Raw genomic sequence first — 25,015 nt, forward strand, 5'->3', positions numbered from 1 at the left:
CCTTTAAGTGATACTATACTATCACTAAAAGGCGATAACACCTCTGCTCTGACCAACAGCCACTGAAAAAATAATCAGGTCCCAGATGGGTTCGTCACTTTTTGAGGTCCCCCTGAAACATTTCCGTTGTGGACCGATCTATATGCAGCGCGTTCGTGTGTTCGCAGCGCGTTTCTGAGTTTGGTTGTGTTGTGAGAATTTGCAGCGCGTTTCCGTATTTGTGTTTGCGTTGCGAGGATTTGCAGCGCCTGTGTTGTCAAACTGATGAAGATGTTTTCTTAATTTGTTGTCGTTTTTTCTGTTTGCATGTGTTTTCTTGTTTGCAGCGCGTTGGCCTCTCTCGGCCACCGTACATTTTAGGGTTAAAAACACTTTGAGAAGGAAAACTTCTGCAAGCATGACATGATCAAATAACACAATCAAAATATGGAATGGATAATGAATTAGGCACAAAGAAGTGCTATCATATGATAATGCAGACTCCTGATGTGCAATGTGATGAGAATTACAAATGCTGACTGGAAAATGTAATAATGCACTTTCAACCTTCACTGTGTATAAAGTATTAGGTTTCTATTGAGTCACCATTTCTACAAAAGTAATTCTTGAACAGTTGACAAGTGCATGCGGTTGCAATTCTTGATAAAGTGCATTAGTGCTGTTTACTAAATTGGCATCAGGGGTTGTTCCATGCATATCACTGGCTGCAAACAATGTGATACCTATGAGCTGAAAAACAACAACTTTAGCTACCAGTCTTGACTGAAACCCTAATGTGCCATACATTTCTGTGGGGGAATCTGCAGTGTTCGGGGAGCTTGTTACGTGCAATGTGTCTGTGTTAAACAGACTCCACAAGGAGTTTTAGTCTACCCTATGCATGCCTGGTAGAGCCCTTGCTCTTTAACTCGGTGTTAACTTATTAACCAAGTGTGTCAGTAACGGTTGGATCTGTTGTAGCATAGATCCTTGTAAGGGTTATGGTGTGTGAACATTTCTATTCGTTTATGGTTTATTTTGTAATTAGATATATGAAATAGAAATATAAGTATTCTAGTCTTCCAAATCAAAACACATTGTGTGATCATGTAAACAGTGAAAATATAAGTATAATCTGCTTTTCCTGAGGTGACAACTGGAAAAGTGGGGATAATGTATAAAGTTATTGTATAATATTTATTGTATAGTGTATATGGAGGGTTAAACGTTAAGACCTGTAGCCTGAACTACAAATATGCGAAAGCCGGAAAGATAGAAAAGCTGTCATTTTAAAGCAATTGTATGTATGTTTTATCTTAAAATATCAGTTTCAAAATCATTCTGATGGTTTACTCACTTTTAATGAGACATCTTTTTTTTCCATTTTCCTCTCAATCATGTGTTTTGGGCAGATATAGCCTAAGTTTGATGAACAGGTTACGAAATATCGTGAAAAAGCCAGACTGCTTTACAAATTCAAGTGTGATTATGACAGTGGTATATTTACATTGAATTCCACTCACTCTAGGGGGCTTCAAAGTCGCGAAAATAGACAAAACTACATACAGTTGCTTTAACTGGACGTTTTATGAAAATATAAACACATAAGAGTGCAGATAAGACAAGCCTTACTAACGTTCCTGTCCTACTCTAAATCTCTTTGGCATGTGCGTAACTCTAAATGAACGATGTGGCCTTTATGTCACACCTCAAACAAACATGCACATTGTAATACTGTAAACCCTGGCCCTGTTTAGTAAGCGGTTGTTATGTTAATTTTTCTATCATGTTTTAATGATGAAGGATTTAAAGGGCTTCCTGTACAAGAGTCAGCCCCCCAAAACAAGTTTTATACTATGCAAGACAGATGCATGTCAACAACGACACATCGACATAACATCCAGACAGCAGCAGTGGTTGGCTATGGGGAGGGCTATCGCTGGTGATTGCAGAGATATTTTGCATGTTATTTATTTATGCTATGTGGATTATTAAAGCTGAAGTTTTCAAATGGCATTCTGTGTGTTTGTAATTTTTTGAGGTTATCGGCCCGTTCACAAAAAACTAAGAAATGTGTAAGCTACCTAAAAATTTCAGGATGTTTTTCTATTTAAAATTGTTATTGTTTAAAGGGACAGTTGACACAAAATGAAAATTCTGCCATTAATTACTCTTTAACGTTGCCACAGACATGACTGGACCGCCATAAATATATTAGTATTACAAATATGTTTTTTGTAATTTCCAATTCTGATTTTAATGCATGGGCAAAACCTACAAAGTGAACTGATTATATTTTAAATATGTGTATTCATTTAATGATCTGATCTGAACAACTGGGACAAAATATGCTTACAAATAGAATTAATAGTTGCATTGCATGTATCTGTGGATTTTTCTATAGTAGTCACTGAGACAAAGTATTACAGCAATAAAACAGCAACACTACGCATTAAAAGACCCACCATTTTTTTAGGGTTTGGGGGAAAAAACACACGCACATGGCAGAGTGTTAAATAAACTTGTTGGTTTGCGTAAGTTCTTTAAAATGTACTAATGCTCTATTGCGTAAGTATATGTGCTGTTCACTGCACTATTGAGCGCAAAGTGAGAGGCGGTGCTTTGCATCAATGGAGCGGACACCCATTAGAGAATCAACCAAAACCCACCTCAGTATGATCTATGGGAATGCACACAGATCAGTCATGGCCATACTGGTCTTATCCGAAGGAATACCAAGAAAACCTAACGCCACCGCAATGACTTTTGGAAGAAAGTTTTTCTTGGAGATCATTTTTGATGTGTAAGGTAAGTTGGAATAAGGATTTACCTTCATGAAGGTTTTACGCGTAAAAGTCCCCGGCATGAGAAACGCGTGCCAAAACTTCTCGAAAACTTTACTTACATGGTCGCAGACATGTGAGACTTTATCACCACCAGTAAATATGGATAAGCCTCTCGTGGCCGTGATAAGTGTACATTGATGCCAGAGAGCCGGGTGCAGGATGAAGGTGTGTAACCGTGGAGTGCAGATGCTCCTCACCACGGCAGGGGCTTTCGCTGCCTTCAGCCTAATGACCATCGCGGTGGGCACTGACTACTGGTTGTACTCCCGTGGAGTCTGCAGGACCAAAAGCGTGAATGACAACGACACCAACCGAAAGAACGAAGAGGTACTAACGCACTCGGGACTCTGGAGACAGTGCTGCATGGAAGGTACTATTTTTTTCTTGTTTAAGTGGATGACTTGATAACACGGTAATATTTTACCTCAAATTATGATTTTATGGTAACATTTGATTTTACAATAAGGATCATTAGTTAACATTTGCTAACATGAACTAAGAATGAACAATACTTCTACAGCATTTATTAATCTTAATGTTAATTTCAGCATTTACTAATGCATTATTAAAATCACCAGTTGAGTTTAAAATCAGTGCACTGTGAACTAACAATAAACAACTATTTTTTATGAACTAACATTAACAAATATGAATAATTACTGAAATAAATGTATTGTTCATTGTTTGTTTATGTTAATACATTAACTACTGTTAACAAATGACACCTTATTGTAAAGTTTTACCGATTTTTAATTTTTTTTTTATATTTGAAACTGTTGTAAATTGATATTCATGAAATGACTGAATGATGACAGAAAGGTTCTGAAAGCTTCACACAGTATTTGGTTGAGATTTAATATTCCTGAATAAATGAAATATTAAAAGGCGTACACTAAAAATGGTCTAAATCATTAAATTAATTGTATTAAAGTCAAAATAGTAAAACATTACTTAATCAGCCTTAATACATTAATTTATACTGAGAAAAATATTGTTTATAAGTTAATTAGGTAAAAACAGCTATTTCATGTAACAATTTCAGGTTAACATTCTTTACAATGTACAAAACATATTTTTTTTTATTGTAAAGTAGTTTTACCATGTTTTTTTTCATGTACCATGCTAGTCTTTGAAGTATCTTGAATTACTCAGTAAACATTCACTGTAATAGTATATGTATCCTACTATGATCACTATCATTTTATGACACATCACGTTTTTCTAAAGCTTGCGTGTCAGATGACTAAATGTTTAAAAGTTGGAGCCGAATCAAACCCTTTTCCTGTGGGTTGATTTGTTTATCTGATTATTGATTGAATTATTTTTACTTTCTCTTACAATACGCTTTCCTCTAGGTTCGACTCATCTCTCCCACCCTCTCCTACTCTCTGACCTATATCAGTTCGACGTCAATTCTTTTAATGGAAAGTGTAATGAAGCGTTCACTCTGTTAAAAGGGCATCAAAGTGGCAGCGTTCACTTTACACGTGTGAATGCGAGAGATATTTAGGGTACTAGTAGACAGTTATGAAAGATGGTTGGCACAGACCATGCACATCTACAACTGATGTTCTCTGTAACATCAATTATGCACACAAAGAGATACATCAATAGAAATTCAGATACACACATGCCCATGCAGTGACCTTTTCGTATTCATTTACACACAACGCAAAAAAGAAAGCGATGGAAGTTCACTATTAGCTTCTATATTTTGCTTTAAATCTCTAATAATAGTTACTTTGGCTCATGATATTTGAAATGTCGAATGACACTAAGAGAAAGAGAAAATGTGCCGCCCAATGAAAAGGGTAATAGAGTGTTTGCCTGTCTGTGTTTTGAGAATGTCTAATTAGATGGGAGGATATTGATATTGTTAATGATTTGATAGCATTAGTCCAATCATGTGGAAAATGGCATTGGCCATTAACTGAGGCATGTGTGACTGCGGATTCGTCTGGATGTTTGTGTTTTCTTACAGGCATATTTAAAGGGGTGTGTAAGAACATTGATCATTTTCCAGAAGATGCAGATTATGAACAAGATGCTGCGGAATATCTACTGCGTGAGTATCTACAAATGTTTCACATTCAGTTAAAGGTCAAACACATGCAACAATGAACATTTTGTAGTTTCCAATTGAATCACTGTTAAAACAAGGTTCCTTCCTAAACATTTTGGGAAAGTATGAAAAATGACTGAATTTGATTTGAGTAATTTTCAGGGGTGGATAAGTAGGAAAAAACAGTATGGAATAGATAGATGGATAGACTTTCAGTTCAATTACTTGGATAAATTATCTGCAAATGGCTTAATTTACACACATTAATTTTTTGTGTGTGTGTTTGTGTGACAGGTGCTGTGCGTGCATCAAGTCTTTTCCCTATAATGAGTGTAGGACTGCTGTTCATTGGTGGAGTGTGTGTAGCTGCCAGTGAGTTCTACAAGAGCCGACACAACGTCATCCTGAGCGCAGGCATCTTTTTTGTCTCTGCTGGTATGCTCATATATAGACTTTTACCTTATTTAAATGGGTGTGTAATGTAGATGTTTTCAGATGTATCTGATTCTGAATGTATCTGCAAACAGAAGTTACACTGTAAAGTTGAGTAGATTTGTTTGATCATAGCAAAGCAGATTTTGCATTACTTGCAACCTTTTAGCCTTTAGCCTTGAGGTGGCACTGTAACCAAATATACTGTATGTGGTATTCTTATGAAAATATGAAAGCCAATTTTTGCCACACATGAAAAAAAATGCTTTAGGAAATCATAATTATGAAGAAAAAGTTATGATTAGGGCATGAAGAGTCAGACTTATGAGATAAAAAGTTAAATTATGACATAAGAGGAAATTTTAAGAAAAGGTCTGAAAGATGAACAAAGACGAACTATTATGTTTTATATAAGTCTATATTAAGACACTCGAAATTATGACTTACAAAATCGTAATTATGACAACATTTTGTTCTTTCATTTCAGAATTAAGACTTTTTGGCATAATACAAATATTTATGTCATTATTTCGACCTTTTATGTCACACATATGACTAGTTTTCCAGAATTTGCCATCATTCCCCCCATACTTTTGTCCTTTTGTTTGATAATTACTATGATTTTTTGTAATATACATTATTATACTTTTTATCTAATAATTATAACTGAGCATCTCATAATAGACCTTTTCTATAATAAATATTGTATTTACTATAATATATATAATTATTATGACTTATGTTTTTTCTTTTGTGACAGAGTGAGCTACTAAGTCATTATGAGATAAAGTCAAAAAAATTGACTTTTTTGATATAATTATGACTTTTCGTTGTACTTTCAACATATTATGTAACAATTTCTACCTTTTCATCTCATAATTATGACTTTGTGTTGTAATTTTAACCTATTATGTAAAAATGTCTACCTTTTCATCTAATAATTATGATGTTTTGTTGCAATTTCAACCTATTATGTAATAACTTCTACTTTTTCATCTCATAATTATATTTTGTTGTAATTTCAACCTATTATGTAACACTTTTACCTTTACATCTCATAATTATGACTTAGTCTCCACATTACCTAATTTTTATCTCATAACTATGACTTTTTGTTGTAATTTTAACCTATTATGGGAAAATTTCTACCTTTTCATCTAATAATTATGACAAAAAAAATGTATCTTTTGTGAGGAAAATGGTTTGAATATGGTTATTTTTTACTTGTAGGAAAAAGAGCATTGTTTGCATAATTTACATGAGATTATTTTCATAAAATAACCTGTTTTTTGTTTTTTTGAGGACATTCTGCATAATAATTGATAACTTATTAATATAATAAAGGACATTTCTTAGCTAATTGTCCTCAGTGTATAGTTAGGTTAAAAAAAACACATAAGTGGACTAGAGCAGAGGAAGTAAGGTTGACAGTATTTTCTTTTTTTAGGCCTCAGCAACATTATTGGCATTATCGTTTACATCTCATCCAACGCTGGCGACCCCAACCAGAGCGAGTCCAAGCGCAGTCACTGGTACGGCTGGAGTTTCTACTGCGGCGCTCTTTCCTTCATCATAGCGGAGACCGTTGGCGTCCTGACCGTGCACCTGTTCATCGACACCCACCGTGTGTTGAGAGCGCGTTCACATCGCACACTCCAAACCAGCACGCATTCTCTGCAACCTCGGCGCTCGACCAGCTACCGTTCCCGCTACCGCTGGAGGCAGGGTCAAAACCGCTCGTCAGACTCCCGATCACGCGAACCCTCTCCGGCCCGTCACGGGAACGAGCTCGGGCTTTACGCGCTGGGACGCGGACTTCCACCAACAGCTGCTCACGCGCTCGCGCACAACTCCCTCAGCACCGGTCGTGGTTTTGCACATTTTCATAACTCTGTCATCACTAATAACAACTTTGCAAATCCCCTCGTTTTCACCATGCAGAACTCGGTGAAATCGGAAAGAGAGCTTTCGCAAATACAGAATTCGTTGAGCACCGAGAAAGGATTTGTGTTTCCAAATGCACATGGACAAAATTCAGTCAAAGCTGAAAATGGAGTCTTGCTGTCGCAGAACTACAAACTAAACTCTGTAAATCCTAGTAAAAGCCCGGTGCATGTGCAAAATTCTGGGAATGACAATTCAGTCGTGCAAAACGCTGTCAAAGAGCCCTCGTATATGTCTCAAAGTAGCACTGCGAAAAGAAGAACAACTCCAGTGTAAAAAAGAAAAAGAAGTTTGAGACCAGTCTGCTGCTATATTATGCTATATTAAAGGTCTGAGTGAAGATTAGCTAATTCCTTCACAGAATATGTGCATATTATTTGCTTCAAGATTTATGTACTAAATGAAGTGGATTGACTCTGAAAAAATGGTGCTGTTTATTGTGCCCTCTGCTGTCTCTATGCAGAAGCGAAATTGCTGCCTTGTCCTTGGAACTTTTATGGATGCAATACTCTTGATGCCCACATGAGCAGCAAAGTGCAATTTTCACGTCCAAACCGTATGGTCCAAACATACAGAATGGACCCTTTTCACTTTTCACCGTTATTGACATCGTAAATCTAGAGTAAAGCATTTTATATTTTCATCTAAAAAATGTAATGTACGTTTATAAACCTATACTTTGTGTTTTATTAAATGGCATTAAATAACAGAAAACTTGTTCATTGCTGAGTGGGTGTTTTAATTGGATAGAGGTAGCAAACATATTTATAAATAAATAAGCTTTCCATTGATGTAAGGTTTGTTAGGATAGGACAATATTTGGCCGAGATACAACTATTTGAAAATCTGGAATCTAAGGGTGCAAAAAAAAAAAAAAAAATCTAAATACTGAGAAAATCTTTTAAAGCTTTTAAAGTTGTCCAAATGAAGTTCTTAGCAATGCATATTACTAATCAAAATTTACGTTTTGATATATTTATGGTAGGAAATGTACAAAATATCCTCAAGAAACATGTTCTTTACTTAACATCCTAATGATTTTTGGCATAAAATAAAAATCTATACATTTTGCAAAGCAAACAGCAAGTCTTTTTTTTAGTTAAAAGGGATTTTATTAATGTGGCTGTATATCACTTTTGCACAACAATGCAGTCAATATTGTCACTCTTGGCCAGAGCATGTTGAGTTTTCTGAGTCTCCATTAAGCTGTCCAGCTCTTTTCTAAATCTACAAGTTCCATGCCTTCACAGTAAGAGCGTGGACGGGACACTTTCACCTGGATATGAAAACAGTTATGTATCATTCAATTACAACAACATACATACAGAGTGTTTAGTGTATGCGTCTTACCGTGTTTGTATTTTTGTTTAGCTGCTGCAGCAAAGGGAATGGCGTCCATTGAATCGGCTCGATCGGCCAGCTACAGACTGACAGGTCGCTAGCCTTCCCAGAATCCACCACACCATCCGCCAAGCTGCAGTTGCTGAGATCCCAACCATACTGAGAGCTGTAAGCCCAAACATACATGGAAAAATCATGTCAACAACTGACTAATGTTAATACTATGGTACTTTATACACTACCCTTCAAACATTTGGGGTAAGTCATTTGTTTAATTCAGCAAGGACACATTAAGTTAAGAAAAAGAGACAGTAAAACATTTATAGTGTTACAAAATATTTCTATTTCAAATCAATTTTGTTGTTTTGAACTTTCTATTCTGCAAAGAATCCTGAAGAAGATACTGAGCAGCACACTATCATGATACAGAGAAATGGAAAATCCTAGCTAAGTAGTGTTAAAAGTGTTGAAATGAAGTTTTAATTAATAAGAAAAAGCCAGCGAGACAGAAATAATGATTTTTTTTACTAGCATGGTTAGCATTTATATTGCTAGAATGATTTAACATGTTGGTAGCATAATTTAGCACATTGCTTTTATGTTAAAACTAGTTACCTGTTGATTTAGAAAAACTAAAAGAAACAACTAAAAGTAGTTCAATCCAGCTCAAACCAGTTGATTTAGCTATAAACCAGTTAAAACCAGTAAAAAAAAACTGCTAAAACCAGTTAAATTAACGTAAAATCAGCTGATTTGGCAAAAAAAAAAAAAAAAACTAAAACCAGTTAAAACCAGCTGTTTTAACAACAAACATTAGAAAACCGCTAAATCTAGTTGATTTTGCTAAAAAAAAAAAAAATAAAAAATAAAAAAACAGCTAAAATCAGCTGTTTTAACAAAAAACGTAAAAAAAAACCCCAGCTAAATCTAGTTGATTTGGCAAAAAAACAGCTAAAACCAGTCCATTTGGCGACAAACAGCTAAAAACTAGCTAAAATCAATTAAAACCAGCTGTTTAACAAAAAAAGCATATAAAAACAGCTACATCCAGTTAATTTAGCAAAAAAACTGCTAAAACCAGCTGTTTTAACAAAAAACCCAGCTAAATCCAGCTGATTTTGCAAAAAAGCTACAAAACAAAAAAAGCTAAAATTTTGCAACAAAAAAAAAAAGCTAAAATAAGTTAAATCCAGCCAGAACCAGCTGTTAAAAAAAAAAACAGTTAAAACCAGCTGATTTAGCAAAAAAGCTAAAAACTAGCTGAATTTGCAATAACAAAACAGCTAAAACCAGTTCATTTAGAAAAACAACTAAAAAGACCAATGATTTAGCTTTTTCAAACCAACCTAAAAATATTAAGATAAAAAAAGTTATTTTAAATTGTAAAAATAACTTTTTATTAAATGTTTTTCTGTATTTTAATTAAATAAATACAGCCATTGTGAGCACAAGAGACCTTACCCACACCGAACGTTTGAACAGTGTACCATGCTACTGATATTCATGTTCCATGGTATATATGGTAAATTGATTTATTCAATAATATGCAAATGTTATGTTACCCGTGAGGATATACGGTGTTGAGGTGTGTTCCGCTACCGTGGTATGTGGATACCACAGAAAGAGTGTCGTCATGGTAACAGCAGGTGCGGTCAAGCGCTCTCAGATGTAGTAATTCATCTGAGCGGGTGAAGGCAGGGTTATCCAACGAGTCCTCAGAGCCCGGCCAGGACCTTCCCCAAAAACGAGCCGAAAGCTCATCAAAGTGATTAAATCTGCGATAACTATGTCCACACACAGAAGACAAAGGAATATTATTCGGGTGTGTTTATGTGTTCGACTCGACCCCGTCCCTCCCTGTGCCGCTTTTAGTGTCACTATCACAACTCCTGGTTTGTTTTAACTGGCTAATGATTTCCTGCAAACTATTTCCAATAACAAAACCAGGCTACTACTACTGAGTGTATGGGAGTGTGCATGTTTAAAATGAATGAACATGTGATACCTGCTGCGTGTTTGTTCCACTTTGGCTTGCATTAGCATGGTTTTAAAACGGCGCACCGTGAGATAAGATAGGAGAGCCATGACTGCTGCCACAGCGACCAGTACTCCAAAGCACACGCCTACCAAACGCGGCCGGGTCATGCGGAGGTCACAGCGCTGACCCATAAACCAGTAATCCTCCCCAACTGGACACCTTCAAAAAGAGAGAGTTTTGAGAATTTTTCTTATTTTGCCTAAATATCTTCTTTTTTTTTTCATATTTAATACTGCTCTTCAGAAGCTACTTACATGTTTCCCAGAAGAAATAATAAGATAAATTTACCCTGATCTTTAAATTCAAAAAGTTTTGAGCCCCCCAGCTCTTAATGCATTGTTTTTCCTTCTGAAGCATCAGTGAGCATTTGAACCTTCTGTATTAGTTGCATATGAGTCCCTTAGTCGTCCTCAGTGTGAAAAATCATAGTCATTGTTGGAAATGGTATAAATACACAAAAATGCTGGATTTTTCTAAAGAAGAGCGGGCATTTTAACTGTTCAGGACAAACAAATGACTGTTTCTATCACACAAAAAAAACACAGCTATGGGTCATTCAGGTAAGAACACAGTATTAAGAATCAAGTGTATGTAAACTTTTGAATGGGGTAATTTTTATAAATTCAGCTATTATTTTCTCTTGTGGACTATATGTACACACAGCACTAAATAAAAAAATAACATGCATTTTGTATGACCCCTTTTTATTTTGGTAAAATAATTAACATTATGCCAGGGTTTATAGGGTTAATCAGTCCTAGAAAAGTCAGTCCTGGTTTCTTCCTGTATAAATGGGCAGGTCTTGATTTTGCAATTAGGATCAGATATTATGCCACAAGCCAAAAATCTGACTATGTAAAACTACACTGCATGCAACTGTAACTTACTGGCAGACAGGCTGTTGCCCGAGGCGATGGACACAGATGCCCTGATGTTTGCAGTATTCAGAGTGACACACAGATGTACAGGTGGCATTGCCTTTCGAAGAAACACACTGGAACCCAGATGGACATTCAAACAACCATTCACAAATATCCGTCTGCAAACCTGAGAAAGAAAAAAAGAAAGAATGAAAGAAAAAAAGAACAAAAGAAAGAGAAAACAGTAAAAAGAAAGTATTAAGGAATGATCAGTGGTCTGATTGGTTAAGATAAAAAAAAAAGCAAGAGATATCTGAGAGAGCTAGGTTAGGATCTCATTATTCAACACTCACCTCCCACAGTAATATTCCTCACTTTAACTTCGCCCACAAATATCATTGGCAGAGGGTTTAACCCCGCCTCCTGTAACAGAGACTCCACCCTTCCCAGCCATGAGAGAGCTTCCACTGTTTGGAACTGAACTACTGTTTGCAGAACTGGACCACTGATGAAAACAACCAAACAATGTTTTAGATCATGTTTTAAGATTTTAAACATAAAATGTTATATTTTGTAAAATATTAATGTTTTCATCTAGTTTCATTTTGCATTGGCATTTCTATCACAATATCATGAACCATTTGCAGTTCAATCATGATCCTCTAGGGGTCACATACCTAAAATGTAGACAATAACTCACACTCTCTCCTCCTCTCTCTCTCACACACATAACACACATACTTGTGGGGGCTCTCCAGAAGCATAATGGTTTTTATACTGTACAAACCATATATTCTATCACCCTACACCAACCTTACCCCTAAAACTACCCCTCAAAGAAATAAAGTCTCATTCTGAATTATTTATAAGCTTGTTTACCCATGGGGACCTCAATTTAGCATTGTATATTTGGTGTGTATTCAAAGTTAAGTCCCCACCAGGATAGAAAAACGAGACCACACACACAAAATCATTGATTTTACAATTAATTTTTTTCTTAAGTACTGACTGAATAATGAATTTCATCAATAAATACAGTAATGCCTAATCTCTAATTTAACAGTGTATTTGTGCATATATAGTATCTAAATAGATTAATTGCAAATACATAAGTCAGTAAAGCTTTTTACCTGTGCCAGGTCACATGTTGATTCTGAAATCCAGAAAGGCTCCGCAGAAATGTCTCCACCTGCAGGAGTGGATGGTTACTAATCCATCATTGCAATGCCTATTTCTATTTCATATATGTGACCCTGAACCACAAAAGCAGTCAAAAGGGTAATTTTTTTTTAATTAAATTGAGAATTATACATCATCTGTAAGCTCAAAAGCTGAAAACATATGCTTTCCACTTATGTATGGTTAATTAGGATAGGACAATATTTGGCTGAGAGGGTGAGGGTGTCTGAGGGTGTAAAAAAATAAAAATACTGAGAAAATAGCCTTTAAAGTTGTCCAAATGAAGTTATTAGCAATGCATTTTACTAATCAAAAATTAAGTTTTATAAATATAAGATATATTTACAGTAGGAAATGTACAATATATCTTTATGGAACATGATCTTTACTTAATATTCTAATGATTTATTTTTTTCATAAAAGAAAAATCGATAATTTTGACCCATATAAGGTACTTTTGACTGGTTTTGTGATCCAGGGTCACATATAACTCATAACTCAATTAATATATTTCATATATAACTAGAATGATATCTGAAGGATCATGTGACACTGAAGACTGGAATAATGATGCTGAAAATTCAACTTTGCATCACAGAAATAAATGACATTTTAAAATATATTCAAATAGAAAACAGCTGTAATAATATTTCTCAATATTATTGCTTTTTCATTTTTTAAAATAAATTAAATCCAGCCTTGGTAATCATACAAAACTTCTTTCAAAACAAATAAATCACACACAAACTTTTGAATAATAGCGTATATGAAGTCATTCAAATGGTTTCACCTCAAGCAACCTCATACTAGGGGCATAATCTCCTTCCAGGACAATTTGTAAGAGTACTTGAAATGTTTTCTCTGAAAACAGAAGAACACGTTTTTCAGGAAAACTAACAAGATTCATGTTTACTAAGAAACATGGAGAAGTGAACATACTCACCCTTGATGATAGCTGGCTGGTCCTTCACTATAAAATAATGGCGTCCATGCGGCCACTTCCTGTCAAAGTTTGACACAGTAGAACGGATCCAAGATGTCTGAGTCACTCCTTGTGTAGATACTGTGTGTTCTTTGGTTTGAATAAAATACAAGCTTGTGGTCATATGTTGGGGAGGTCTGTCAGTGCTGGGTTGAGGCACTGGAAAATGTGTCCGGACTTGGACCGAAGTCATTTCTGTGGACGTGGCGTGTGGATTCATCTGCAGAGTAGTTACTGAAGGTGGGTGAACTGTGGAGGTCTCACTAGTTACCCAAACTGGAGTGGTCGTGGTCGTACTAACAGAGGCGCTTGTTGGGACAGCAATAACAGTTGTACTCCCCTGAGAGATGTATGGAGTTGTGATTTCCAATGATGAAGTACTCAATGTGTCAATGGTGTGGGCAGAAAAGCCATTAGTTTCTTTTGTTGATCCAGTATGAATGTCATTTAATGAAGATAATCCAAGAGTCGTCTTTGTACTTGTCACACTACTTGTACTTGTTTGACCACTGCTCATCTCATTGATATCAGTTACATCAGAAAATCCCACACTGCTCTGTGTGTTTTCAGAAGAATACTGAGGTGTTGATGTGTATACAGAGAATTCAGTAAGCATTCTTGATTTTGTATTGGTATTTTGCACTTGTGATGGAGACACATCAAGTTCTTCTAAATCAGTGCGGTTCTCAAATCTCACTGTAGTGCTATCTTCAACCATGAGGTCAGAAGTCACATTTAGACTAATCTCAGGAGTCGACAAAGAGATTGATGGAGGGCTGGTGATGGGGCTTTCTTGTTTGCTTTGTACTGTAGATGGTAAATACGAAGTGCATGCAAGACCAAAGCAATCACTTTCAGATGATGATAGATCCTTGTCACTTTCTTGGGTACTAGGACTCTCGGTAGGGGTCAGGTCTGGAGGGATAGTAGTTGGGAAGGTGGTGAAGGCACTGATTTTGTTAGGGTTGTGTGATGTCTGGTAAGGGATTGACGCAGATTCGGAGCTGGTTTTTTGGGTGCTTGTGATGGTGTGCGAGATGTCAGTGGTTGACGCTTCCAAAGAAGTCAAAGTTGGAGTCACAACTGTGTTATATGAAGAGTGCATGAACTTGCCTGAAGTTGTTGGCTCATTCTCAGTGGTAACAATTAGTGGAGGCTCACTTGGAGAAGTGGAGTATTTAGCCGTGTTGGTTTGATTAACATCTGGAAACTTTGATAATGTTTCAGGTGTACTAGTAGTGAGTACTGAATCATCATAGATTGTTTGATTAATAATGTTTTGATCTGGATTGGTTGATCTTGGAGAGCGATCTGTCCTGTCCATTTCTGATGATATAGGTTGGTTGTCATCTGTGATTGTGTTTGAACTCCCAAAAATTGAATCAGATTGACTTGTCCCAACGTTCTCGGATATTGTAAACACATCCCTATTTGGGATTGTCACCGTGGTTGCTTTAGTCTTGCTTCTAAGGAAGTCTTTATGTTTAGAGGTTTCGTCAAATGGCTGACTATAATATGGACTTACCGTTATAAAGCTGAAAGTCGGAAATATTGAACTTGGATCATTTCTTTCAGTCATTTTGGTTTGAATTTTGGTAAATGCATTTGTATGCATGTGCTGTGAACTTCCTCTATCCAGTTCAGTGTGTGCAACATCGTTTGTGGCTAAAAGTGCAGTTGCTTTTGCCACGTCAGTTGCCTGTCTGGGTGTTGTTTGTACAGACAGCAATGGTGATTTGATTTCAGTGGATGACTGAGCCAAAGAAGGTTTGTTAGACAACATTGTGAGTGTGTTCATGTGTGTGTCAAGGGCAGAGCTGGTGTGCGTATCAGAATAAGAATGTGTGCCAGCGAATGCGAGGTCAGAGATCCAGGCTCCAGCCGTTTCCTGTCCATTGTTGGTGACTTCCTGCGGAAAGAGAGGTCTGCGCTTATCGTCCAGGTCAGACACACCTCCGCCCTGCTGTATACTCTCACTCCTGAGAGTGTGTGTTTTGGGGGCTGCATTGCTGTTCACTGGAACGTCAGAGGTGTAGGTTACATCGTTTGAGCTGTTTGGAGAGGGAGACACTGGGTCAGCATCAGAGTGGGTGTAAGGAATCAAATCAAGAGTGTGAGTGTCCTCTGACGTGTTCCATCCTGAGAAAAAACACACACGGAAAGATGAATGGAAATGGGAATTTTGCGATTATTCAAGGCACAAGATTCCAACACTAAGGGAAATAAACAAACACACTACTACAACCTACTTTTCACATACACTACTAATCAAAATGTTTGGGTAAAATTATTATGTTTTTGAAAAAATATTATATAGTATTTGATTTAAGTGACTTACTCAGATATAATGTGTCAAGTGTTTCATCAGTCCTTCTCAAGCTCCATTCAATGATGGTTCTCCCAGTGCCAGAGAATAGCGCCCGCTCTTCTCTTTCATAGGCCAGTGTATTCCCATTACCAAATGTAATTCCAATATGAGCACCTATCCCAACAGTAATGACCTCTATCCAAACTGTCTGATTTTCATGTGCATCAATAATCCAAGTGCAGGTAACATCCAACAGTTTTTCTGTGCTGTCGCTGGTCAATCTGTTAAATACAAGGCTGTTTGGGTGTAAAGAGTACCGAATTGAACCACTCTCTCCAAGAATTTTACCTCCACAGTCTTGCCTCAAGTTCAACAGTGTGTTACCTACAAAGAAATGTCATTATGATCATCACCTTCAATAAATATATCATCATACATCATACAGTTGCGATCAAACTTATCTAACCCGCTTGACCTGCAAGACAAATTTTGTGAAAACAATTTAACAGAGGCATCTGTACACTATTAAAGCAAGTAATTTAAGTAATTCTGAGAATGTTACGTTGATGAATAATGAAAAACAAAATCGTTCAAAATTATTCAACCCCCAAAAGTCAAATTTGGTGCAGAATCTTTTATTCTTTAAAACCACCATTAGACGCTGCTTGGAAGTTCTTAGAAGCTTCTGTCACATCTCTACTGCAATCTTGGCCCAATCCTCAGCCTGAAAAGTTTTCAGGTCACTGAAAATTGTTGGTTTTCACTTTGCCACTGCTTTCTTCAAACTCATCCAAATATTTTCAATGAGAATTATATCTGGAGACTGAACAGGCCATTTAAGAACATTCTATGTCTGATCCCTGAACCAAGTATGAGTAGACTTGGATGTTTACTTTGGGATGGCTGTCCAGGGAAGTCCACTGATCATCAGTTTCAGTCTTTGCACCAAAGGCATCACAATTCTTGCCAAAATGGCCTGATACTTCAAAGTATACTGATGTCCTTCATACAGTCATGATTTCCACATCCTGCAGCAGTAAACACCCCCATAACAGGCCTGGCCCACTTCAGTTTTTGACTATGGATATGGTGTTCTTTTTCTTTTTTTTGCACCAGACATGCCGCTGGTTCCAGTTTGGTCACATCACTCCATAAAACATTCTTCCGGCACTCCACAGGTCTATCCAAATGAATTTTAGCATATTCAAGTCAGCATTTTATGTTCTACTTGCTCAAGACTGGTTTTCAGCAAGATGCCCCAACATGAAAGCCATGCTTGTCTTGTATTCATCTTCTACTCTGCATTGGAATGTCTTTGCACCTTTCATTGGGGTCATCTTGAAAGTCTTCGGCTGTACTTTGCAGTTTTTTCCTTAGTTGTTCTGATCAAACATTTTATGACATTGTGCTTTTTCTTAAACACCCTCAAAGTTTTTCTGGAACATATTTTATGCTAAGGATTTAGGCTGCCAGCTGTGTCTCTAGGAACTTTTAATGTCTTGGAAATCTTCATATAGCCTTAGACTTTCTAAAGTAATAAAATCTCTGTAGCTTCTGTGAGAGCTCTGTTGACTTTGTCATATTAGCTACTTAAACTTCAGCAGATGCATGGGCTAAATGTATGTATGTGTAACAGCTCAAGCTAATTCTGTTTTCCAATAGTCTTTAAAGGCTTAATTGTGTTTGCAGACAATTTTGTTCCCCACTTTACAAATATCTGACTAAAAGGCAGCAATGTTGAACAGGGGTTGAATAATTATGACATAGCTATGTTATTAAAAATCCTAGAACTCAAAAGTATTATATATTGACATTATCACTTTTAATATCACTTTTCACAGTAATATGTAATTGATGCAATTTTTATAAAGTCCTGGATCTTCAGAAAAGCTTGGAGCTTACCTAAAAGTTAGGTCATACATTTCAATAAAACTATATTAAATGCAGTTTTTCTAAAGAATCTAAAAGTATGGACACATTTTTAACCCTTGTGTGTTCAAAAAAAAAAAGTTACACATAGGTGCAAAATGGACAAAAATGTCCACGTCCAAAAAACTGCCATAAAAATATCATTTATTAATATTTTTTTCCACTTTCACTGATGTCGATTTTTTTAACCAGCATCTGTTCTATCCATAGATACCAAACATTCATTAATTTTCAGAATTTTAACCCTTTAAATGCTGGTTTGTTTACATAATGCCACAGGTGTTTTTTTATGAAAAAATGAAAAATAGTAGTTCCATATACTAAATGCTAAGCAGATTTTTTTTCTTTGCTTATTAGCTTCTTGGGTGTGTCAGTGAAGAACAACAACATTCATTTTGAGGCATTTGTATTTTTTATGTAGTGTCAGATTAAAAACAAACAAACTAACACTTAGGGCCATAATGGACAAAAAAGGCCATGTCAAAAAACTGTCATAGAAATGTTATATATTAATATTTTTTCCACTTTCACTGACTGTTGTTTTTTTATCAGCATCTCTTCTATTCATAATTACCAAACATTCATTCATTTTCAGAATTGTAATGCTTTAAAAGCTGGTTTCTTTACATAATGCTCACTGTCAGTGGGCAACACTAGCTCCAGAGCTTCCTCTGCTGAGTAACGTCTCTTCATCTTGCAAGCAATGAAATGATCAAGCCCTCAAGCACCAAATATGTATAGGTTTTGCTTTGCGAACACCTGTCTGGGCTGTGCGAACACTCAAACTTTTTATAAAATCTACCAGACTACACAATCAGCATTTTCTTGTGGTGAAAACAAAAACAATGTGTTTAGGGGCTTCTGGACTTCCACATCAAATTCAAGCTCACATTTTATCTCTGTACAAAAACAATAACAAATGAAAAAGTGCAATCAAGGATTAAAATGTGTGTTTGGGTGAAAAAGAAATATCATCAAAGCTCATTAACCTTCTTTGACCTTATTCCTAGTTTTGAAATGGCCCTATGACCCTGCCAAGGGTGGGACTCATATACATGGAGTGGGATTTTTGATAGCCAGTACAATATCATTTCTTTCAAACTAATTACACCTATACAATTTTCAGTAAACACATGCAAACCACACTCTGACATCCTTACCAACATACCCACACAATTTTAGCTGCATTATTTTTCCAATTGACTCTATAATAGACTATAATATGCATAAGCAGAAAACACAAAAAGTGAGTATTTCTTTTATATGGCAAATTTGAAAAAATGGCACAATCTAGTAAAAAGTGGTAAAAATTTAAAATTTGAAGCCTTGCCGATAGAATGAATGCCTATTAGCAAATATTGCATAATTTTATAGTCAAATGGCCCTGGGTTGAAAAATTGCAGTTTTAATGGGTTTCAAAGTGGACATTTTTGTCCTTAAGGTCCTGAGTGTGAGTATTTTTTGTACGGAGGGTAAAATAGATTTTTTTTGAAGGAAATGAGGGTGGAACATTAAAATTTCAATAAAAATACACACCTGAGCCAAGATGTATGCAGTTGGCATTAACACAGACACACTTAAAACAAAAAAACAAAACTGAAATGGACAAAAATGTCCATAAGGCCGCACAAGGGTTAAACATAAGGTAGGCTATATAATGTGTTCAGCATGTAAACATCTCGTCGTCTATTAATGAAAGAGTCGCCTTACCTGGAGCGAAAATAAATAAGAAAAGATACACAAAACGACGCATCTTGTGAGCCAAAACATTCCAGGAAGGAATCCGTTCCCACAGGTAATTCCATAAAGAATATTTAACAATTCTAAAATATGACGTAGACAACTTAAACTAGTCAGAAAAGTATGCCTAACAAGGAATAATATCAGTTTTCTGTCAGTTTTACAAGACCTTTATAAAAGAGTCAAGTTCATCCTTCAGTCCGCCGCAGAAACCGTGTTGAACCGACCGCAGCTTACTTTATGAACCTCGCGCGTGCATGTGGGTTTCCGAGAGCGCGCAGCGGCGCAGGCTCGCCTACGGGATGTAGAAAACAAGGCATCGTGGAGACATATGATTACGATTAGGCATCTTTTAAAGAGGGAAAATGGGACGGAAGCGGTAAAACGTTAAGGGGACAGAGGAGATTTCCAGATTACGTTAATTATCCAGGTTGTGTGTGTGTTTGTGTGAGAGAAAACAGAGAGAGTGTTTGTTTGCGCTCCCCTGACCAGCTTGTGCTGTCAATTCAAACTAAAAAATAGATTAACGTAGAAGGTCATTCAGAGATAGTTGGCACAGTGTCTCTGTGTCTCAAAAATAAGAGATGGCTTTTTAGACAGCAGTTTTTGAGGACTTAATGCAGCTAAATCAAGAAATACCAGGTTATTTCCACAATACTTTTGTATGAGGGTAGGTTTGTTTGAGGTTTTGTTTGCATTTATAAACTAAAACCTTTGCTTGAAAGTCATTTCATAATTAGATTTTAAATTCAAATCGTACTGCATTTAAAACTCTCAACCTTTTCCTAATGCACAGAAATCCTGACATTCACATACACAAAAAGGGAGGAAATGCCTGGAGCGTCCCTCCCTAGCTTCTCATCATCACAGTGAGAGGTATGTTCACAGACGTCCACTGATATACTAACACACACATAAACACAGAGGGAGGTAGAAGGATTCCACCTGAAAAGGAAACATGGGCTTATTGAAGTCCATAACATAGGAGTGTCTTAAAAATATAAACCTGTTTGAACTTAACATTAACTGAAATTCCTTTCTTTCACACTACGCTGAATGTTAAATTTAAAGCTCAAATCTAAAAATTATGAATGAATCCAGTCTAAATTATGAATGAATCCTATATCATTAGTTCTTACAAAATTTGTTCTCTGCATTCTGTCCCTCATGCAGATTACTCGACTATGTGTAATATTTTGTTTTAAATATTCTGATGGATATACAGACACAGTACTTTTAGCAGTGGAGCTGATCCTGAAATACACTGACTTAAGAAAACGGCATTAAAGGAATCCATGTGCAAATGTGAACAAGAATGTGAAAGTATCACTATTTTGAGCCAACACTGCAATAAATGTCAATAGCTTAATGTTGTTTAGTGTAGGTTAAATGGTATTAGTGGAAAATTGTATTAGTTTTATTAGCATTAAACATCAGGGGGTAAAGATTAAGTACTGGATGAAAATAAAAAATCCTAATATAACCAATTTAAACTCTTGGCTCCCACTCTGGAAAAGTCTTGTGGTAAAATGTTAGGCTTGGAAAGAATCTCCAGAAGGTGGAGCTATAACATACTAAATACTGTCACTTCTAAATATTCATTTCTTGTTTTATACACACTAATATTCAAACGTTTGAGGGCAGTATGATTTTCAATTAATACTTTTATTCAACAAGGACATATTAAATTGATCAAAAGTGACAAAAATTCAAACAAATGCTGTTCCTGTTTTTTTCTGAAGGATCATGTGATACTGAAGACTGGAGTAATATTGCTTTACCATCACAGGATTAAATTACATATTAAAATAAAATAAAATAAAATAGAAAACAGTTATTTTAAATGATGATAATATTTCACAATATTTACTGTATTTTTGATCAATTAAATACAACCTGTTTCCAATAAATAAAAAATCTTACCAACCCCAAACATTAGAATGGTAGAGTACCTTATATTAAAACTTACGTCTTATAAACACTCAGTGATTTTGTCTTAGTACATGTTTTATATATCAGAAAAAAGACTGATCATTCCGACACTGATTCGCAGTTTACCTGAAGATATAAACAAGCACTTTTAAACTTATTTAAAGTCTTTTATTTTGTAGTATTCATATGAATTATTCACATTATTTGCACACTCTTACTGTATGTATGATGAGCTTGTGCATGTATCTAGCAGAGAATGCTGCAGACCTGCAAACCACAAGCGGCCACAAGCAAAATTATGAACACCGATTTAAACGTATCTAAATACAAAAGGAATACAGAATGAAGAAGAACAGCAGAAACATAAACAGTTCATGACAAGAGCTCCGCAGTCTTTGTCATCTGACAGGATTGTCCTTATCTGGATGAAAAAGAACAAACAAGTGTTCATAATAAGGTTCACCTGAAATGACTGAAGTGATGTGAATAGTAATTCAACTCACAATGATTACATGTGCTCATTCATAAACATCCTTTTTGTCTGCGATGTACTGAACAATCTCTTGTGGGGTCATCAACTTCTCCGCATCAGCATCAGGGATTTCAAAACCTGTAGAAATTAAACACTTTATCAACACTTTATGTATGTGTATCAAGGTAGATACGTATACATAAACAACATAAATATAAAGCATACTGGGAAAAACATTACACTTGAATGTATAAAAAATTGTAAATGCAATTACATACCAAATTCATCTTCCATGGCCATGATGATCTCCACCTGGTCTAAACTGTCCAATCCCAAATCCTTCATGAAATGAGACGTAGCCTGAAGCTATCAATAAAAAAAAAAAACATTTTTAAATGAACATCAAACACAGTTAATTTGCAGAGTGCAGTATCTTTGAAGCTAATGTGAAATATATTAGTCAAACATTGTCCATCTGATCAAAACGATGGCGTATTTACCTTCTCAGGGCTGATCTTGTCATAGAGCTTTAGGACGTAGAGGACACGGTCCTGAATAGTCTCTAGGGTTAATGGGGGCAAGTCTCCATACTGCCTCCATTGAAAGACCTGAGACGAATTGCCGGAGATCTACAAAAGAAAACAATATCTTAGAACATCTTAGAAAATACATTTTACAAAGATTCTTTCAACAGACAACCTAGCCTGCTCACCAAGCCTGCGTTTATTTGATCCAAAGCGCAGCAAAAACTGTACATTTTTTTTTATATTTTTGCTATTTAAAATAACAGTTTTCTATTGGAATACATTTTAAAATGTAATTTATTCCTGTGATTTCAAAGCCGATTTTTTTTGCATCATTACAGTCACATGAACCTTCAGAAATAATTCTAATTCTGATTTGCTGCTCAATTTTTTTTATTAACATTCATTTTTTATTATTATGTTGAAAACAGCTGAACAGATTTTTTTCAGGTTTCTTTGATAAACAAAAAAAGTTTAGAAGAAAGTTCAATGTAAAGCATGTTACTAGTACATAAAAGTATTAATATCTACAATTTCTTTAAAAAAAAATGTACACTGGCTCCAAGTGATGTTACAAAAGCTTTTTATTTCAGATAAATGTTGATCTTTGGATCTTTCTATTCATCAAAGAATCCTGAAAAAAAAAACGTACTGAACTGTTTTAAATGCTGATAATAATAATAATTAAAAATATATATTTTATATATAGTAATGATGCTGAAAAGCTTCGATCACAGGAATAAATTAAATGTTAAAATATATTCAAACAGAAAACAATTGTTTTAAATAGTGCAAATATTTAAAAGGTTTACTGTTTTTGCTGTAATGTGTATCAAATAAATGCAGGCTTGGTAAGCAGAAGAGACTTCTTTAAAAAGCATTAAAAATCTTACTGTCCAGAAACTTTTGACTGGTAGTGTAAACCATATATGTGACCCTGGACCACAAAACCAATCATAAGGTTAAATTTTACAAAACTGAGATGTATACACCATATGAAAGCTCAATAAATAAGCTTTCTATTGATGTATGGTTTGTTAGGATAGGACAATATTTGGCCGAGATACATCTATTTGAAAATCTGGAATCTGAGGATGCAAAAAAATCAAAATACTGAGAAAATCACCTTTAAAGTTGTCCAAATTAAGTTCTTAACAATGCATACTACTAATCAAAAATTACATTTTGATATGTTTATAGTAGGAATTTTACAAAAAAATCTTCATGGAACATGATCTTTACTTAATTTCCTAATGATTTTTGGCATAAAAGAAAAATCAATAATTTTGACCCATACAATGTATTTTTGGCTATTGCTACAAATATACCCCAGCGACTTAAGACTGGTTTTGTGGTCCTGGGTCACATATTTGCTAAATGTCACCGAATATCAATGTGAAAGAAAGATTGCTGCAACTATACTATATAAACAGCATATCAAATATAAATATATAAAGATAAAATAGACACCTTTAAACGGTTATAAAAACAATTATGTAATACATGTATATAAACCATTTTAACTGTATAAATCATGATTGTAGCAAAATAGCTAATTAAAAAAACAAAACATACAGACTATTCTAATGATCTATTATGCCTAATAAAGATGATAACACTTATGTTAACTTGGAAACATTATTCTTAAATGTACATGCAGGTCATCTGGTTAAAACCTATTTTGTATCTGTATACTGATATGTTTGACCATCTTGTTGAAGTCATTCTAACTAAAGACACGGGTAGGTCATTGGATGTCAATCTTTAACACAAACCTGCGCCAGCGGAGACTTGTGTCCATTAGTCAGATGTGAAAATGTTCGGCCATGGGTGAGCGGAGCTGCTGTTAATGTCGCTGCAGTATTGATACGGTTAAAATATACAGAACGGTGGTTCAGGGATCGGACACACCGGGCAATGATGCGCGCCGCCATGTTTCTCAATCCTCTCCCACAATGCACGAGACCGCCACTGCGCATGCGCGACAAACCGTCTTCACGACTCAGCCAAAATAGTCGTCGAATTTATATTTTAAATCTATAAATGTACATTTTTATAGAAATGTTTAACTTTAATTTCGATATATATATACTATATTTCATGCTAGTACATGTCAACACAATAAAAAATTAAGATTTACAGACTTGTCAGAGCTTAGTTGTCCTTTTTCCTATCTATACACTCGATTCTTACTGTGTTGTTACCTGAACATGCACAGCTGTTTTTTGTTGTTGTTGTTTACTGGTTTAATGATGGTTGTTCATGAGTCCCTTGTTTGTCCTGAAAAATTAACCTGCCCACTGTTCTTCAGAAAAATCCTCAAGGTCCCACAAATTCTTTGGTTTTTCAGCATGTTTGTGTATTCGAAACCTTTTCAACAATGATTTTATGATATTGAGATCCGCCTTTTCACACAGAGAACAAATGAGGGACTCATATGCAACTAT

At 35.5% G+C, this 25,015-nt stretch overlaps 3 protein-coding genes across 3 annotated transcripts; 1 reads left to right on the forward strand and 2 right to left on the reverse strand.

The window, feature by feature from the left end:
- Window positions 1-2,678: 2,678 nt before the first annotated feature.
- cacng3a (calcium channel, voltage-dependent, gamma subunit 3a) lies at window positions 2,679-7,670 on the forward strand. The gene is made up of 4 exons (XM_073842754.1): window positions 2,679-3,195; window positions 4,807-4,890; window positions 5,182-5,322; window positions 6,767-7,670. The coding sequence occupies exons 1-4, from the start codon at window positions 2,985-2,987 to the stop codon at window positions 7,537-7,539; spliced, it is 1,209 nt and encodes a 402-aa protein (XP_073698855.1). The 5' UTR covers window positions 2,679-2,984; the 3' UTR covers window positions 7,540-7,670.
- Window positions 7,671-8,358: 688 nt separating this feature from the next.
- On the reverse strand, window positions 8,359-19,867 carry LOC141337031 (uncharacterized). Its single transcript, XM_073842765.1, has 11 exons — window positions 19,611-19,867; window positions 16,002-16,355; window positions 13,625-15,802; window positions 13,472-13,542; window positions 12,633-12,691; window positions 11,856-12,007; window positions 11,530-11,689; window positions 10,610-10,801; window positions 10,167-10,388; window positions 8,614-8,770; window positions 8,359-8,539 (listed from the first exon to the last, which is right to left on the reverse strand). Exons 1-11 carry the CDS (start codon window positions 19,651-19,653, stop codon window positions 8,465-8,467), a joined length of 3,663 nt encoding a protein of 1,220 aa, XP_073698866.1. The 5' UTR covers window positions 19,654-19,867; the 3' UTR covers window positions 8,359-8,464.
- A 1,853-nt stretch (window positions 19,868-21,720) lies between these two features.
- Window positions 21,721-24,521, reverse strand: ndufab1a (NADH:ubiquinone oxidoreductase subunit AB1a). The gene is made up of 5 exons (XM_073842984.1): window positions 24,344-24,521; window positions 22,545-22,673; window positions 22,323-22,410; window positions 22,076-22,182; window positions 21,721-21,993 (listed from the first exon to the last, which is right to left on the reverse strand). Exons 1-4 carry the CDS (start codon window positions 24,500-24,502, stop codon window positions 22,091-22,093), a joined length of 468 nt encoding a protein of 155 aa, XP_073699085.1. The 5' UTR covers window positions 24,503-24,521; the 3' UTR covers window positions 21,721-21,993; window positions 22,076-22,090.
- Window positions 24,522-25,015: the final 494 nt, after the last annotated feature.

The sequence above is a fragment of the Garra rufa genome, chromosome 6, assembly GCF_049309525.1.
Source record: "Garra rufa chromosome 6, GarRuf1.0, whole genome shotgun sequence".
Lineage (NCBI taxonomy): Eukaryota > Metazoa > Chordata > Actinopteri > Cypriniformes > Cyprinidae > Garra > Garra rufa.

What these genes read in the sequence shown, in the direction of transcription:
- cacng3a (XM_073842754.1), top strand. Translation starts at nt 2,985, where the DNA reads ATGAAGGTGTGTAACCGTGGAGTGCAGATGCTCCTCACCACGGCAGGG. An exon ending in GAGACAGTGCTGCATGGAAG is followed by an intron (nt 3,196 to 4,806) that starts GTACTATTTTTT and finishes GTTTTCTTACAG; the next exon opens with GCATATTTAAAGGGGTGTGT. An exon ending in TGCTGCGGAATATCTACTGC is followed by an intron (nt 4,891 to 5,181) that starts GTGAGTATCTAC and finishes TTTGTGTGACAG; the next exon opens with GTGCTGTGCGTGCATCAAGT.
- LOC141337031 (XM_073842765.1), bottom strand. Translation starts at nt 19,653, where the DNA reads ATGCGTCGTTTTGTGTATCTTTTCTTATTTATTTTCGCTCCAG. An exon ending in CTTATTTATTTTCGCTCCAG is followed by an intron (nt 16,356 to 19,610) that starts GTAAGGCGACTC and finishes ATTTCTTTGTAG; the next exon opens with GTAACACACTGTTGAACTTG. An exon ending in TAAACAAAAATACAAACACG is followed by an intron (nt 8,540 to 8,613) that starts GTAAGACGCATA and finishes TTTCATATCCAG; the next exon opens with GTGAAAGTGTCCCGTCCACG.
- ndufab1a (XM_073842984.1), bottom strand. Translation starts at nt 24,502, where the DNA reads ATGGCGGCGCGCATCATTGCCCGGTGTGTCCGATCCCTGAACCACCGT. An exon ending in ACAAGTCTCCGCTGGCGCAG is followed by an intron (nt 22,674 to 24,343) that starts GTTTGTGTTAAA and finishes TTTCTTTTGTAG; the next exon opens with ATCTCCGGCAATTCGTCTCA. An exon ending in ACAAGATCAGCCCTGAGAAG is followed by an intron (nt 22,411 to 22,544) that starts GTAAATACGCCA and finishes TTTTATTGATAG; the next exon opens with CTTCAGGCTACGTCTCATTT.